The sequence below is a fragment of the Pundamilia nyererei genome, unplaced genomic scaffold (assembly GCF_000239375.1).
Source record: "Pundamilia nyererei isolate P.nyererei 1_Seehausen unplaced genomic scaffold, PunNye1.0 scaffold00156, whole genome shotgun sequence".
Taxonomy (NCBI): domain Eukaryota; kingdom Metazoa; phylum Chordata; class Actinopteri; order Cichliformes; family Cichlidae; genus Pundamilia; species Pundamilia nyererei.
This window is the reverse complement of record NW_005187557.1, coordinates 174,209-191,725: the sequence shown is the minus strand read 5'-3', so window position 1 is coordinate 191,725 and position 17,517 is coordinate 174,209. Positions and strand designations below refer to the sequence as shown.

General features: G+C 41.4%; 2 protein-coding genes across 3 annotated transcripts in view; both read left to right on the top strand.

Annotated features, from left to right (window-relative positions):
* The first annotated feature begins 2,919 nt into the window (after nucleotides 1–2,919).
* txlna (taxilin alpha) lies at nucleotides 2,920–14,138 on the top strand. Of its 2 annotated transcripts, none has more exons than XM_005745230.2 (11): nucleotides 2,920–2,995; nucleotides 3,606–3,811; nucleotides 5,575–5,832; nucleotides 7,769–7,860; nucleotides 8,171–8,341; nucleotides 8,516–8,710; nucleotides 8,812–8,931; nucleotides 9,036–9,110; nucleotides 9,198–9,290; nucleotides 9,383–9,478; nucleotides 10,876–14,138. In XM_005745230.2, the coding sequence occupies exons 2-11, from the start codon at nucleotides 3,616–3,618 to the stop codon at nucleotides 11,209–11,211; spliced, it is 1,632 nt and encodes a 543-aa protein (XP_005745287.1). In that variant the 5' UTR covers nucleotides 2,920–2,995; nucleotides 3,606–3,615; the 3' UTR covers nucleotides 11,212–14,138. The 2 variants fall into 2 exon arrangements, with proteins under 2 accessions (XP_005745287.1, XP_005745288.1); XM_005745231.2 differs by lacking the exon at nucleotides 2,920–2,995 and adding an exon at nucleotides 3,453–3,516.
* Nucleotides 14,139–15,501: 1,363 nt separating this feature from the next.
* Nucleotides 15,502–17,517, top strand: part of eif3i (eukaryotic translation initiation factor 3, subunit I) — a 4,921-nt gene continuing 2,905 nt past the window's right edge. The window contains exons 1-5 of the mRNA XM_005745229.2: nucleotides 15,502–15,666; nucleotides 16,050–16,142; nucleotides 16,229–16,316; nucleotides 16,599–16,664; nucleotides 17,128–17,277. Coding sequence (XP_005745286.1) covers nucleotides 15,664–15,666; nucleotides 16,050–16,142; nucleotides 16,229–16,316; nucleotides 16,599–16,664; nucleotides 17,128–17,277 — 400 coding nt within the window. The 5' untranslated portion in view covers nucleotides 15,502–15,663. The remainder of the gene's footprint in view (nucleotides 15,667–16,049; nucleotides 16,143–16,228; nucleotides 16,317–16,598; nucleotides 16,665–17,127; nucleotides 17,278–17,517) is intronic.

The window sequence follows — 17,517 nt, the reverse complement described above, 5'->3', positions numbered from 1 at the left end:
CGGCACCCGCAATCACGCCTCGCGGCCTTAACGTCTGTGCTGTCTATGGCTGTATCCCAATTCAGGGTCTGCAGCCTTAAAGTACGCAGCCTCAACGATCCTCAAGGGCCGCGTACTCAAAGACCGCTAAGGCCGGAAGTGCGAAGCTTGTGTAATGGGACGGTCTAGCCTCCGTTGCGCTGATACTGTTGTTTGTCAATAAAGAAAAAAAAAAAAAAAAAAAAAGCCTCCGTTGCACTGCCCAGGTTGCCTAGCAACCATGATACTAACCACTGGACAGGTGTCATACAGCTTTGTTTGATAGAAATGAAGGAGAAAATCTTTTGTTCGTTTGTTTGTTTCTACATGAGCTTTGATCATTCTCTGTAAGATTAAGCTCAGCTATTGAACGGCGTTAAGTAAAGGCTTTAAAACCAAGTTAGTACAAACGTCACTAATGTCACATAACTTTGCCGACATGTGGCCAACAGGAATGTTTAACGTTCTTCGTTATTAAACATTTGCACATAAATACGTGACATAATATTCAGTACTTACTTTTCACAGTTTACTCTTCGGCCGCTCCGCTTCTGCCGTCTCCACACCGACTGCCGCGCTATGAATTGTGGGATATATGGGACCACGAAGTCTACACTGGCACCGCCTTAAAATTCAGGAAAATGAAGGACGCATTTCAGGGCCGCATTTCGAGCAGCCTTTGAATTGGGACAGCATTCGGCGCGCCGCTGTGACGTAATCGGCCTTGAAATGCGTACTTTAAGGCTGCATACCCTGAATTGGGATACAGCCTATGCTGTAGTTGGTATGTGTCGGGCTGTGAGCTGAAAAGCTACAGCCGACTGTATGCATACAGCAACTGTGTGTAAAAAGTGGTCAATAAAGAGATGCTAAAAAGCAGTGGGTCTGCCGTGGTATGTTTACAATGGGACTTCTGCTCCTAAACCTCAGCGCACAGCGTCTGCAAATCGGGGCTGTACGAAGTCACTTTCATCTTTAGGCAGGACTGTAAGCTGTCATCTGTGAGCAGTGGCGGCCCTAGCCTGTTTGGCGCCCTGGGCGAACACTCCCTCTGGCAAACATCGGTGCAAATTATAAGTCTGTATTATAATGTCTGGTGTTTTCGTGTTTGTTGGTTTGTTTTTATTTTGTTTTATTTTGCGAGTTGGTTTTTAGATGCCACTCCAGCCGGTCAGAGAATCCCCCGCCGCCCTGCCCTCTCCTCTCTGCGCCGCAAGCAGCAGGCGCACCTCGCAAACGAAGGGCGCCCTTACTCCCAGCAAATGGGCGATAGAAAACCGATCGGTGCCTATGCCATTCCCAATATGCGCTGGCTGACGTCGGGGCAGCATGAGTACGAGCATTTTATTTAATTTTTTTTGCCGATGCCCACCACCACGATGCTGCCCTGGGCAACCGCCCGTGTCGCCCGTATCTAAAACCGCTACTGGCTGTGAGGCGTGAGCGGTGTTTGTTTTTAACATAGTTCACGATGGAGCTGCTGACATAATGTGGATCCGAATGCACGGCGTTCAGCGGGTACACCAGCTTCCGCGAGTGTGATGCTTATTTTGAGCGATGACAAAAATAATAGAATATAATTTTATTTTTATATTTCAATATCACAATAATCTTCCAATTTAGAACTACAAGTTAAAAAAGAACTAACATAAATAAAATACACTTCAGCTAAATACTTATAATTTATTTTCCCAAACCACGCAGAGCCGCACTATACGGACTAAAGATTCGCGTGCGCTCCGGAGCCGCAGGTTGCCGACCCCAGCTGCTGGGGTTTTATTATAAAAACTGGGTGGGAAATGATTAAACAAATCTATTAATATATGGTGAATTTTGATCTAAGTTCAGTCTGTCTGTTACTCACAAATAGTACACAGTGGTGTTTAATCCCCAAGCAACTTTCAATAAAGTTGGTTTACAATGATATGCTGGCTTATGACATCAAGTCATTTTGAGCCCGATAGGACATTCCTATTGACAGGTAGAAGCTGCAATTAGTTTTTGGCAAAGTTACATTAAAATGTATTTTCCAAAGAGAGTGGCAAACACTGGGACCAAAAAAGTCTGGATTGGTTATAATGAATTTAAAGATACTTTTAAAACAGTTCATTTCTTTATTTTATATATAAAACTACTATTTAGTGTGTAGTGTTTACTATTTAGTTTTTCCGCAATAAAGAGATGCTACTGTAACCAATCTTTCAGTATGACTCTTTGGGCTTAAATTATAACAGGTAAATGTATAAAATTACAAAAACATCAGTTGTAGCTCAGATGGTCCAGAAAGTTGGTAATTCACAGAATATTTCCTTTTTTGTGGACCCTTTGTAAAAAAAAAAAAAAATTCTATAGTCAATAGTGAGAACAACAACGAACTTTTCTGTTATGTAATTGTTTACCTGTTATTTAACTAATTTGCTGTAGTTGGAATAGCCATGGGGAAGATCTTTATCAGTAAGTAAAGCTGCGAAACATCTTAATTTATATTTATAAGTCCAAAAATTCACGTCTTTTGTCACATTTTCCAAATGCACCCAGTGGGTCTTTGTCTGGCTAATCCTGCACCTTATGTTTGACACCCCTGACGTGCACGTTTTAAAATAGGGAAACATAAAACAGGCAAGAGTTACAACTGTGGATAGGAGAAAACAATAAGTAATAGGAAGAAATAACTCAATTTATTGAAAAGCTCAAAAAGATACAATTAAAAAGTTATCAGTAAGTGTTTTATCACGCCACATATAAAGCATTAATTTCAGCATTAGTTAATTTGACTGACGGGCTGCTTTGTAACGTTGTAATCCACCTCCCAATCAGCGTGTGGCGGTAAAGCACCAACCAGTTGTTTGCCAAGCGTCAATAAACCTCAAAGAAGAAGAAGACCCCAAAGTTATTACCGGAAGTGAGTTTTTTTTTCTGTCTCACGCTGTTAAGGAAACCTACAGACACATTAGCAATTTCCTCCTTGACTCTAAAGGTAAACAGTTGTATACTACCGACAAACAACATGTATCATTTATAAGCAGGTAGCCATGTAGTGTGTCTTTTTGTTTCAGTAGTTTGTGCCTGATATATACGAGCTCACAGCGGCTACCTGGCAGTTGTGTAAGCTAGTTTAGCTGCTTCTGGCGGCTTGTGCTAGCTAACGCAAAGTGAAAGCTAATGGGGACAGGGCACGGTAGAAAAGAAAGCAGCTAGAAAAAGTTACTCTTTAATGTTTGGAGGATAGAAATGTAAATGAATTTCCAGGCTAAAGTTCAGGTTTCACCAAACCAATCGTGCGGAGCCTGTCTTAAAACCAAAACTTAAAAACAAGTCCATCAAGAAACGTTACTGCACTGCGAAGGAGCATAGCTTAGCAGGAGTAACTATAGGTTTATTTCGCTTGTGGTTCAGCTGCTGCCACTTTGTTTGTGTCCCCATACAGCCGAGGCTTTATTAGGCTAGAAAAGAGAAACTTTATTACGTTTAATGTTCTATGACTCATTTGCGCTGACGGTTAAGTGTTGCTCAATAAATAAGTCTACTTGCTGTTATTATTTCCATCCCTCTGAGCTAACCATGGCAGGTTTTTCTCCTTGTAACAGGTAACGAGAGATGAAAAAACAAGATACCGAAGAGTCCACCACTCAGGCTGCGGAGAATGCTCCACCCGCAGCAGCAGCAGCAGCAGCAGGGACAGAGTCACCTGCAGCTGCAAAGGACAGCTTGGAAAGCAACAGCCCCAAAGAGTCTGAACCACAGACACCACAGACGGATACACCTCCACAGGGCGAGGAGGGGGCGGGGGGAGGTAAACTGTGAATTCATGTCAATCCCAGCTATACTAGATTATATAGTAGGCTAAAACCTTCCTATCATCAGTCATTGTGACTCAAGTTTATCATCTTGTTTCCCAGTTGTGCATGCGTATGTCTACCAAGCAACCAAGATGTAGGAGTAGAGCTTTTTTCTCTATATCATTGATTAACCTGCCAACCCGAAGGGTGCATGTACCTGTTTATTCCCTGTGAAAGGAGGAGGCAGGAGGACACATTTTTTTCAGTTGTCCGGTATAGTTTATAAATTCCTGCGCTAAAATCTTTCTCTTTTTGCAAATTACTCATCTGCTGTCTACCTAATTGGCCTGGCAGTTGGTCGTGATGGTTCTTATTCTGATTTGAAGCAAGGAAGCTTGCTAATAGCAACATGTGATCCAGTGCTTTAGTTAGTGTGTCCTTCCCACTACAACCTGTGGGGGGGTTGTACTCTACAGCCTGCTGTAGACTTCTGTGGGGAAACTTTGTAGAGCCCAAGATGTAACCTATGTAAGTGCATTTATGCTGGTGCTGATGCAATATTTGTTAATTAACATAGGGCAGGGATAGCTCAGTAGGTAGAGTGGTGGCCCCATGATCGGAAGGTCGGGGGTTCAACTCCATTGAACGGCTACCCTGAGGTACCCCTGAGCAAGGTACCGTCCCTACACACTGCCCCCCGGGCGCTGCATTGGTGGCTGCCCACTGCTTCACTGGGTGAATGGGTTAAATGCAGAGGAACTATTTCCCTATGGGGACTAACACATACACATTATTATTATTATTATTATTATTATTATTATTATTATTAGGGCCTTGTCCCAGTGTTTCACATGCAGTGCCTCCTGGGTCCTCGCTTGTTGCTGTGGTCAATTTTTTTTCAGGGAAGTTTTCCCTCTTCTTTGTACATTCCTTCATGTCCATTCCAATAGTTTCAGCAGTCTTATATTGTCCTTACATTGATGCTAGGATAATTATTTTTTATACTGAGAGAAAGTTATCCCCTCACTGATAAATTAAAATACTGCTGCGAAAAACAACAGCATTCAGCATTTAACAGCAGTATGATAAAGTATACAATCAAAAAGCTCAGTGCCTCTTTCATTTTCTGCATCTCAGTTGTCAAACTCCAGCTATGAAGTGTCTGCATCAGTTTCAGTGCCATGCAAGCATCATAAGCAGTGTTAGGAGAATTTACTAATAGCAGGTTCCAGCTCCATATTATAATGCTGGCACCACTAATGTTTGACTCTACACTGCTTAGAATAGTTTGCTCTCTGTTGTTGTTTCATTTTTCTTATTCTTAAGCCTTTAATTTGCTAAGTGAGATCCAGCACGGCCAAAGTGACAGTTAGGAAGTAGAAATGCTGACCATGTGATCATCTGTGATGATGATAACGCCAGTCACAGGCCTTCAGATGTGCATCATGGTTGAGGACGGTGCCTAAAAGCATCTCAAAGTCACAAATCAATTAAAGATTCTCATTTATTTTCAAGATATTGTAAATAAAACTTCTAAACTGTTGCTGATCTGATAATCTGGGTGTTTTTTGTTTTTTTTAAGGAGTATCATTTCCAACACGGTCTTGTAGCAAGTGAGCTTCATATTTCTCTCACTGTAACTGTTTAATTCTACATTGTATTATTTATTTGTTTTTTTAATTATTATGAACTGAAAACCCAAAATGCAACATATTTGACTTCAGAAGAAGAAAAGCAGCTAGAGTCATTTTTTTCCCTCCATTCTGTGTAATTGCAGAGGCTCCATTGTCTCAGTGTGACATGGCAGAGGAGCTGAGCCGGCAGCTGGAGGACATCCTTAGCACCTACTGTCGGGAAAGCATTTCAGACGATGCCAGCGACTTAGCTAACGGCCAGTCACACAGCCCAGAGCTCAATGGCCTGACCAATGAGAGGGAAGATGACAAGCCAGAGGAAAGCAAAGTCAACGGTGGTGACAGCGGTGTGGGAAAGCAGCAGAAGAAAACTCACGAGAAGAAAAAAGTGAAGGGTCTAGGTAAGAGGGGGAAGTGTGTTCAGTGTTTTGGCCAGATTTATAGGAATAAGTGGGAGAAATTAGTGTGAGCGCGCTGCACAAGTGGAAAGATTGTGAGTAATCTACTGAAAATGCAAATTTATGACTGCACACAAAACCATTTTGTTTCGGTAATCACCAGCACAGTCCAGAAATGCAAATCAGGCGATATAAAACGAGTAGATTTTGTGTATCTTTTCAATAACGGCATACATTTCAGGTCAAAGAGAAGCAGACTCAACATGATCTGAAATACAGCCTGTAACAGATGTTTATTAAAGATAAAAGAAAATAATGTGACTCTCAGACAGCTGCGAGTAGCAGAATCTCGAGTTGCACTTAGTAGTACCTGAACGACATAACGTGGGAGTCAGACATTCTTGTTTGTCACGTTTGCGTCAGGTCTGTCTGAGTCACATTAAAAGATTAATTTTTAAAGATGCTTCAGTGTGTTAAGTGAAAGATTCTATATCTAAGGAAAGTTAGAAAAATAAGTGGATTTGTGGCACAGAGCTCTGTGTGTGTTCACTGCTGAGCTTGTGCTCTCTGCAGTTTTTTGAAATGTGACTAAAACCATGAAACACCGCAAATTGCTCGGCTCACTGTAAAAGTGCTGCCTGTAATACATCTGTGGCCTACTTGTCTACTCTTTTAAAATAGCAGTGCTGCAGACTAGGGCTGGGCGATATGTTTTAGTACAACTTTGGTAAGCCGCACTGCTTGATGGATTGTCAGAGCATTACGGCTGCCGTAGTGAGGAGCTTCGCGGAGTAATCTGGGTCCAAAACTCCGTCCGCTTCAGGTCCCAAAGTCAAACGAGCATTAAGAGTTAAAAACGGTCTAAATTCTTTCATCTTTAGTTAAATCATCAGCGTTGCTGCTTTATCGGGTGTAACAATTAAGTTTTACATCCATGAAAACAGAATTTATTAAATTTAACAGAGTTATAAGTTAACAGGAAGTTAGCTCGCTAGTTTCCACCTAAACATTTCATACCAAGTTCTGACCGAGAGATTTAAACTAATTAAAACGTACAGCTCTGCTACCACTTCCAACATAAATGAAGACAGAAAACTAAACAGCAGTGGCGTTTGCAGGGTTACTGAAGTTGGACTACCTGGTATATAATGTTGTGCTATGTGATTGCTAGCGACACAGCTATGTTAGCATAACATTAGCACAGTGAAGCTGGAGGATGAACACCAACTTTTTTTTTCCACTCGATAAAAGTTAACGTGAGGGATTCTGGTGGTCAGGGACAAATGCAATCGCATAGCAGGATGCTATACACGGGTCAAACTTCAGTCAGGAGAACAATTGATATTATTCATCCACAATACGAGGTTAGTTATTAATATACTGCAACAACATGGGACTAGAACAGCTGCGAGAGAATTCAACATTAATGAATCAATGTTACGGAAGTGGAGGAAGCGCAGTTTTTGGATTTCCCCATATTTCAAAAGTGCTTCATCTCTTTGCTATGACTGTCGTCCGGCATAATTTGCAGATGATAATGGTTTTAGCCGCTGCGATGCTTTCGACCAAAACAGTCGCAGCTTGATGACATCATCAACATGCGCTATCGCGATAGAGCGGTATAGTCAAAATCTCTGTCGTTGGCCAAATTTATATCGTTTCTATCTTATATCGTTTATCGCCCACCCCTACTGCAGACCAAACGTATGCAGGATTTGCTGCTGCTTCTTCATTCATGCATGTGTGCACATGTGCATTCCGCCTCACTACTGCTACCTCTACAAATAAGTATCTTACACTGCCTTCTGTAAATTGGCCTATCTCTCAAAAATGTCCATCCAAAATCCATCAGTTTGTAGTAGTTTAAAAAGCTGCTAACATTTGTGTGAGGTGGGCGAGGTTCCATCCTGATGTTTTTATTTGCCTTTGTTGTGAGCAGGGAAGGAGATCACACTTCTCATGCAGACTCTAAACACACTGAGCACCCCCGAGGAGAAGCTCGCAGGCCTCTGTAAGAAGTATGCTGAACTGGTGAGTAGTTCTTCTGAAGTTTGTAGCTTTGGCTGTAAACGTCTTTGTTATTATGTTAACGATCACAAATACTTCAAAACATATTAACAGCAACATTTTAACTGCTGTAAAATTTCCAGTCTGCCTCTAAGGACAAAAAAAACAACCCAAGCATCATATTGTTTGCGTGCACTATTCTTACATTTGAAAGTGTGTAAGGCAAGTTTGTCCTGTCGTGTCTTATAGGAAAGCAAGGCAGCGTCCTGCATAAAAAGATATAAATGTTAGTTTGGTGGTGTCACACCTGAAAGAGCATGTGTGTGTTTTACAGTTGGAAGAGCACCGAAACACCCAGAAGCAGATGAGGGCGCTGCAGAAGAAGCAGAACCAGCTGGTCCAGGAGAAAGACAACCTGAGGAACGAACACAGCAAGGCCATCCTGGCTCGCAGCAAGCTGGAGAGTCTGTGCAGGGAACTGCAGAGACACAACCGCACACTCAAGGTACAAAAACAGACCCTGTCCTCTATCTGTTACATGTATACACAACGCACATGCACAGAGACTCCTTAAATTTAGTCTTATTTTACTGATGAAGCGAAAACAGTTTGGAGGGTAAAGCTGACGATCACATAAAAAAAAGCACTCGTTGTCATTATCATCATCGTGTCTCCGCAGGACGAAGGAATGCAAAGAACCCGGCTGGAGGAGGAGAAAAGGAAGGAGGTGACTTCTCATTTCCAGGTGACGCTGAACGACATCCAGGCTCAGATGCAGCAGCACGACGAGAGGAACGCCAGCCTTCGACAGGAGAACGCAGAGCTCGCCGAGAAGCTGAAGAAACTGTATGAACAGTACAAACTCCGCGAAGAAGTGAGTAGGCAGTGTTTTCCTTCACCCGCTTGGTTAAAGCGCCACCAGTGAGTCCTCAGTTATTTGAAACTCTCGCCTGTCTGACCTTGTAATCCCAAAAGCACATAGAGAAAGTGGTGAAGCACAAAGACCTGCAGCAGCAGCTGGTGGATGCAAAACTGCACCAGGCCCAGGAGCTGCTCAAGGAGTCTGAGGACCGCCATGACAGAGAGAAAGACTTTGTAATTATCCTTTTCTTTTTAAAATAAATACACAGTCCAAGCACAAGACTGAATCTACACATGCAACAATCAATCTCTAACGGCTTTGTTTTCTCCCTCCACAGCTGTTAAAAGAAGCAGTAGAATCCCAGAGGATGTGTGAGCTCATGAAGCAGCAGGAAGTTCACCTCAAGCAGCAGGTTTCCCATCAGCCTTTCAGATTTTCCAGCTGAACTCGGGAATGACTTTAACATTTAAATAATGTTGTTGTTGTTTTCCCTCACTAGTTATCACTGTACACGGAGAAGTTTGAAGAGTTTCAGACCACCTTGTCCAAGAGCAATGAGGTCTTCACCACTTTCAAGCAGGAGATGGAGAAGGTGAGGCGACTCCACTATCTTGAAGGTGTAAGAATGAAACGTCTCCGTGGTTATTGGCTGTGGTGACAGTCTTGTTCGCTTTGTGCTTACAGATGACTAAAAAGATCAAAAAGCTCGAGAAGGAGACGGCCATGTATCGCTCCAGGTGGGAGAGCAGCAACAAGGCCTTGCTGGAGATGGCCGAGGAGGTAAAGCTGGTTTGAGCTTATTGTGTCCACATCTGCTGTTAAGAAGCTGTAAACCAGTGTTTGAATAGTGTAGCTCATAGGTGTCAAACTCTGGCCCGTGGGCCAAATTTGGCCCGCAGCCTAATTACATTTGGCCCGCGAAGCCATACCAAATTATTATTAGAGCTGGCCTACTGGTATTATACAGCTAATATATATATTGTTTAGTATTAAGCTTTGCTTGTTCCATATTTAGTTTTTCAGCAAAACTTGTTTGAGTTCATAAGAAGAGATTCATTCTTAAATCTGGAGGAAGATTTTTTTTTTCCCCCCAATAAATATTAATGTTAGCCCACGACTTTGTTCCAGTTTTGAATTTTGGCCCACTGTGTATTTGAGTTTGACACCCCTGGTGTAGCTATTTAAAAATCTGTATATCTTTTCAGCTGTCTTAGAGAACAGCCCCACTAGTATACTAGCGGACAACATCCTTGCTTTTATTTTGAAGGGGCAGTCGCTGCTAACTGTCTAACAAGATGAAGGGCAAACCCCAAATTAACCTGCAGCTAGTTTATTTTAGGATGCCACATAAATAGTGGAGTATGTGCCACTATTTTGAGCTGCAGAGCAGAACAAGGATTATTGGCCCTTCTATGCTCAACCTGTTTACCCTTGTGAACAGAGGCGTGTGCTAAAAGTGATGCTACAATAGCTGAGCTGAGCTTTGTTGTCGATTTACCTCCTTTATTTGTATTCTAGTGGGGGTTTTTTATACTTTATGATAAGACTGCAGTGAAATTGGCATGAAGCTGCAGTATAAATGGTTACAGGCTTCGTTGACATCACATTTGGTTCACAGACTATCACATTTGTAACCTAACCTTAAAATTTCAAGCCACGGTTCTAGACAGTAGAATCTTACGTAGACAGTTTATTATGGCTGCAGTGTTTATTTTCATTTGTGATTCTATTCATTATTTTTTAAGCAAGTGTGTGTGTAGGAAGTGGATGCATCAAATCTCCAGTCAAACCAAAAGTTTGGTGACTTTGCACATGAACAGTAGAATAACCTGCAAGTCTTGTTTTGCAGCAAGGTTATGACATCACAGGTGGCTCAGTCCAGAGTCCTAACGATGTCACTGCCTTTGGGTCTCTCTTAGGGTGTTAAACAGATCCATGCTTACTCGTTTTATGGATACAAGAAGCCAAAAACCTCACTAATGGGAATCTTTTCTGTGACAACATGACAATGTTTCAGCTTCCTTACAGCTGAAAGTGGAATCTTCTGTTTTTCAATGCACAGATGGCTAAAAAGCTGACAGCACAGTTGCTGTAATTGTGTGTGTGTGTGTGTGTGTGTGTGTGTGTGTGTGTGTGTGTGTGTGTGTGTGTGTGTGTGTGTGTGTTTATATTCACAGAAAGCCGTTCGGGATCGTGAGTTTGAGGCACTTCAGGGAAAAGTCCAGCGGCTGGAGAAGCTCCGGCGGGCGCTCAAAGTCGAACGGAATGAGCTGAACAAGAAGGTCCAGAGCCTCAGCGGCGGCACAGAGGGAGCCCCCACCTCCAACCCAGGGACTGACTCCCCCTCTCCACCACCTACAGACTCTCTGCTGGAGCCTGGCACCTGCCCTGCCCCTGACACCACCACCGCCTCCACCTCTTCTTGCTCCCACTCCTGCCCCTGTGAGCCGCAGCTGGACACAGACACCCTGCTGGAAGAGGCAAACACTCAGCCTGTCCAGGCACAGGAATGAAGCAGCACTGCTCACACGTTCTTCAAACCACCCACAGATAAGCCACCAGCCTGCAACCCACTACTCCTCTGCTGGATGGAGCCCATGTTAAACACTGGGACCGAAGCAAACTGCAAAGTCACACCTTTATGTACGAGGCCAGAATACCAGATCAGCGTTTGACAGAAGGGTTTAGTTGTAATCTCCCAGAATCTTCTGCAAAACAGTCTGCTGGTGTAATTACATGCACACTATCACACAGTTACCGTGAATGTATAATGCAATTTTCTGCAATAATTTGGTTTTCATGGTTTTTATTAGCATCTATCGAGTGTGTTCATCTACAGGAAGCAACTAATCAGCCACGCAAGTTAATATTATTACAATACTTTCAGAAATAACTATAGTGAAAGGATAGTGATCATATTTACAAGTTATTATCTACATATTAATGTCAACATGTGTAAAAATGATCAAAGAACAGAAACCAAGGATGACATAAAGGACCACCATAACAACATAAACTATGCCATGTAGTCATATTAACACATCTAAATTTGTGTATATACAAATTATCAAAGCATTTTTAGCAAAGTAAAAGTATATATAAAGCTCGTATGAATAAATTTACATTAACTACATCACTTTGTTCATTCTATTTACTAAGATCCAGAGCAAGTGTTTATTATTCTGACTCTTCATTTCTAACTCTCGAGTTTGTTCCCCTTGTTTTGAAGTTTGCCATATTCTTCCTTTCCGTTTCTGAACTCACATGTACTCCTGTACTCAATACTCTGAGTAAATTTATTTCCTGCTTTAAATCACACCATGAGAGTTCCAGAAACATCTCTTTTAAAAGCATTATCCATATTTAACATATTGATTATAATAACGTATTTGAAATAACCTCCAGGGCCTTAATATTGCTCTTAGACTGTATGTAAATGGTGGCCACAGTGGCATCACCCTTTGGTTTCTAAGTCACATTTAAAAGCCTCAAATTTAGTGTTTTTGCCATGACTGTGTTGGATTTTCAAAGTCAGAAGTGACTTTTCATCTTTGTACAAGCATGTGGAAATATTAAATTAACAGCTAATGCTAATTAGCTTGGTTGCATTCATAAATTGTAGGGGTGCGAACCGAAGGCACACATGCCTGCAACAGAATAAAATAGTAGAATTTCAAGCTAGATTACAAACTAATTTCATTTAATAAAATCTTCCAGAAGGTCCCAGCAGCACAGACATAGTGGAGCTGTTCAGCTCAGAATTAGCTGACCTAGCAAACAGCAATTAACTACTCTAGCTCCCTGTGTCGGTCAGGGCAGGCATTGATTCACATGGATAACAGGTTATCATGGTGGTGTTATGAAGGGATTTGTTTTCCCAGGCTGGAAACGTTTTAAATAAAGTTTAAGGCTTTGGGGATGGACTATTGAAGCAGGCCTCAAGTGGCCACTGGAGGAATTGCAGTTTCTGGCACTTTGTGTGTTCACATTTTTCAGGCCCAGAGGTTTTTGTCGCATCATCTTCAGATCTCATCATGTTTTTTTGACAATTAATAAATATTATTTTATTAGCTGACAATCCCAAAATATATGTCCGTATTAACCTCATTACTAGTGTGCATGTAATTCCACCGACCGCCTCTGTGTTGTGCTGTTTTCCTTCACCTCCGGTCCAATCGGCCCGGCAACAACAGCAACACTGCTGTAAGGTGAAGCCAACCTGCTTTATGGTGTAAAGAGTCAGAGAGTGTGTGTGTGTGTGTGTGTGTGTCCAGTTAGTCTGCTTCAGTTTGCCCGCTGATTGTCAGTGTTTATCCTAAAACTCACATTACCGGTATGTGTTTCTTTCAAGTGAAGTCTTAACAGCAGCATCAGGCACAATAATTTTAGCAGGTTCAATTCATAAAAACAGAAAATCATTTTTAGTCCTGTCCTGAAATTTGAGTCCCACTTATTAAAGCGTCATACTGATGTTTAAAATGACAATTTTATGGCACTTAAGCATGTTATTTTTGAAAATTAAGGCAGCACATTACTGATGTGACATCAGATAAATATCAGCCACTGATCGACCAATCATTTTACTTGTCAATATTCCGATATCTTGCATTCCTGAACTTTTGGTCCGTCTGCATTGTTGGAAGATGAATCTGTCATTGAAATGTGGAAATCTGGCAGAGCACGCTATACTTCCATTAATTTAGAGCATTGCTAAAGAGTTTTAGTTTTATGACGTCAGTTGCTTTTTGCTAATTTTGTACGGGTTTGTCACTCTGCAGTAATGACCTCTTTAAACTCCATGGTTGTCTGGTGTGTGTATGGTGAGTGTGTGTGATAGAAGTACTTTCAGTTTTTCCCAGTTGAATGTTCAAAGACCTCTATGCAACGCTCGTGTCTTGGTTTTATTCTATGGCAGTCTGATCTGACAAGCACTCAGCTGAGAATGTATTTTTATTATATCCACTGTCCTGCATGGATGTGCTCTACCACACATGACATCTCACAGAGGAACACACACACATATAGATTTGTTTTTCCTTTTGGCCCACACTTGAGCTACACCGGATTGTTTCGATGTTGAGTGTAATGTTGTGAATCTCTTGAAAGATGCACCGACTGAGCCGATGTGAATACAGATGGAAAAGTTAGACCGCCTCTTAATGGACCATTGAACACGTGTCTTCTGACATTCTTGTGTACTACATAATATGTAGCACTGGGAACAGAGTGACGACTCATTTTCATCTGATATCGCAATGACAAACCTAATCTCTTCCATTGTCCCGTAGGACAGATTCATTCCTGTCTCACAGTGGACTGAGAGGTTCACTCACCATAAGAAGGAACCAAAGATCTTTCTGTTTTTGTTGGTTTTTTTGGTCTTTTGCAGTACTTTTCTCTGGCTCTGTATATTTTGTTTCTTGTTAAATAAAAGAACTGACTTAGCTTTGACCTTCTAGACTCAAGCTTTTATCTGATGCTTCTATAAATATTTGGTCAGTGATGCTTGTGTTTTGAGTATGTGTGTAATTTTGCCTCAGTTACAGCACCACGGTGGATTTTAAGTCGAGGTGGTTTTCCAAAAATGCCGCATTAACTGTTCAGGAATTCCAGACATTTTTCGATACTGTGCCGAATTTTAGAGTGTCAGAAGTCCCTGGACTTTCAGACCTTTAAGATCAGGGATGTCAAAGATGTTTTATGTCATTGACCATGTATGGCCCAATTTGAGCTTTAAGGGGCCAGCCCAGTAAAGCTCCCCATACTATAAGCGGGAAAAGAAGTTGAATTAAATGTTTAATCCCAGAGTTATCTAATTATAAGGAAATGATGTGCAATTTAAATAGTACATCTCAGGTCTTGCATGGTAGACAAATGTTACTGTAGTAGGGTAATCTGTCAACAAAACTCTTTGGGTTTAAACTGTAAGAAATGAACGCGCTGCAGAAAAAAACCGTTCTGTTAGCTCATTGCTGAGACTGACCTGTATTATAAAACAGGAGATTTTTATATTATTTTCAGAAAATTGCTGAGTTTTTTGCTGCAAAGTTAAAAAACAATAACATGAATTTCTATAGTAGATACTACAAAAAAATAACACACCTACACTTTTTTGCTAAGTCCCTGATAGGTTTATTAATTAATTTATTTATTTATTATTTTTCACCTAATGATCATTTCCCCCGCCTGCATCTACAAATTATTGGACTTGGTATTGAATTATTATTCAAGATTCTTTATTTGTCACATGCATGGTTATACAGGTATAACACGCAGTGAAATGTGACCTGATACATATATATGATACTGGTTTTATGTGTTTTTACATTCAAATAAATGTAAAATTGAGGAAAAGGCAAAGGGAAAATTATACATGTGGAAATAAGTTAAAATGATATACTGTTATAAATTACAATTATCTGTAGCAATATATACGCTGTTTATAGTATGGGTGAAAATATGTCTGTGAAGGTTCTCAGTCATCCAGGTCATCATAGTCAAAGGAGCTTGCAAAGAAAAGCGTCTGGACTTCTTTAAGTTGCTTGAAGACGTTTCACTGAACTGAAGAAGCTTCTCGAATGAGAGGTGAAACGTCTTCAAGCAACTTAAAGAAGTCCAGACGCTTTTCTTTGCAAGCTCCTTTGACTATGGGTGAAAACGAATTTAATCAGACTGGAGCCTCAACAAATATGTTGGAATAATTGGGTTCAAAAAAGATAAACAGACTAGAGATTTGGGGGATTTTCTTTTTAACTACTATAGTAACTATTAAGCTTTACTCTACTCTCCTAATCAGAAGGTGGCGGTAATGCGCTCGAATGCGATTTCCCCATCCGCCAAGAGAAGAAGAACATTTCCTCTTCCGCCGCGGCTCCGGTGCATGAAACACGAGTGTTCATCATTTCTCTTTCAACGGGAGGAACGGCGACAATACTGGACTTGCTGCCGACACTTAGCTGACAAAAATGGTTAGTGTGCTCCTTGGTAAATGGTTCCTGATGCTAATATTTGTTTTCGAATGAAGCGGTTTGTTGATACCAGGATCGCCTCCAGCTTAGCTAGCGTAACTGCTGGCGCTACCGTTAGCTTAGCTCGAAAATTAGCCAGCGACAGCTTATATTTGAGCTAGTGTTAGCTGGGTGTAGCTAAAAGAGGTTTCGCCGGCCTGTGGTGGTTGCTACAAGTGGAAAGCTGCTTTCCCGTTTTCTTCTTTGCCATTTTCTCTCGTTCGCTGTTTTGCTAAGCATTTCAACGTTAATAGTTGTTTCGTCATCGTAGAGCCCTGCGCATTGTTTCCCCTTTGAAACAGGGCGACCTGCTGATCTAAAATCAATGTTTGTGTTGTTCACAGAAACCGATCCTGCTCCAGGGCCACGAGAGGTCCATCACTCAGATCAAGTACAACAGAGAAGGAGACTTGTTGTTCTCTGTAGCTAAAGACACGGTGGGTTCATAATAGCCAAGCTCACTCATCCATTGTTTGTTAGTTTGTTTGCAGCTGGCCAACTCGTTGATCATCTCTCTCTACAGGTAACTAACGTATGGTACTCGGTCAATGGCGAGAGGCTTGGTACCTACAACGGACACACAGGAGCTGTGTGGTGTGTGGACTGTGACTGTATCCTTATTTTTCTGGAAAAAATGCTTGGAAAAGTTTTTTTTTTTTGTAGCAAACGGATGTAGTTTGAGATTGTAATGTATCGATCGTGCATGCTGGATCATCCGGGTAAGGAAATTCAACTAAAGTAATTATGTTCATCGTAAAAACATGAGCTGAGGTGGTCTTAGATATGTGACATCGAGATGAACAGAGCAAACTTTCTGGGATGAGTTTGTAATCCTGTGATAGTGTCTGTGCTGAGGATACGCATGTTTGGATCCTTAACTTGTCTTCTCTCAGGGGACACTAAAAATGTGCTAACAGGATCAGCAGATAACAGCTGTCGGTTGTGGGACTGTGAGACCGGTAGGTTGAAAACAAGTTAATCATTTTTCTTTCACTAGCTTTGCATGATTTCAAACTAATCTTCATGTGTGGTATACTGGGCTTTGCTCTGCTCCCTCAGTTGATCTTCTCTCTCAGTCTGGCTGTTTTAGCTCCTTTCATGTTAAGTGTAACTATATTCTGATTGGCTGATTGGTGGGTGGGGCTTCTGTGCTCACAGCCTAAGTTTTCAATGACATATAGAGCCATGGGTAGAAAAAAAAACTGAGGATTTTGTGGGGATTACTTGTCATTTTAAATTTTGTCTGAGTTTAATAAAAGCATCGACCATTTTGACGGTGTATAAGAGAAAAGGGAAAAACATAATGTATCCACTTTAATGCCATATTTGCAGCATCGTCTGAACCACTCGGGTATGAGACAATCTCTAACCGGAAGTAGCTTCTTCTACAGTGTCATAAAGCCCACAGTGTGTCGTCCACAGGTAAACAGCTGGCTCTGCTCAACACCAACTCTGCTGTTCGAACGTGCGGCTTCGACTTCAGCGGCAACATCATCATGTTCTCCACAGATAAGCAGATGGGTTACCAGTGTTTCCTGAACTTCTTTGACCTGCGGGATCCACAGCAGATAGGTGCATATACACAGTGTTAGCAGTCATGTTGATCTTTAAAGAAAAAGGGCTACAAGACTAAAGAGTCACACATCAGAGGTGCTTTGAAGCCACCATTGGGCACATTGTCCTCCATAGACCAGTGTGAAGTAACTCATCTTTGTCTCAGTTTTATATGTATTTAGAGTAGAGCTGGGCGATATAACGATATATATTGCGAATTAACTTTTTCTCAATAGAAAAATTAAACTATTGCGATAG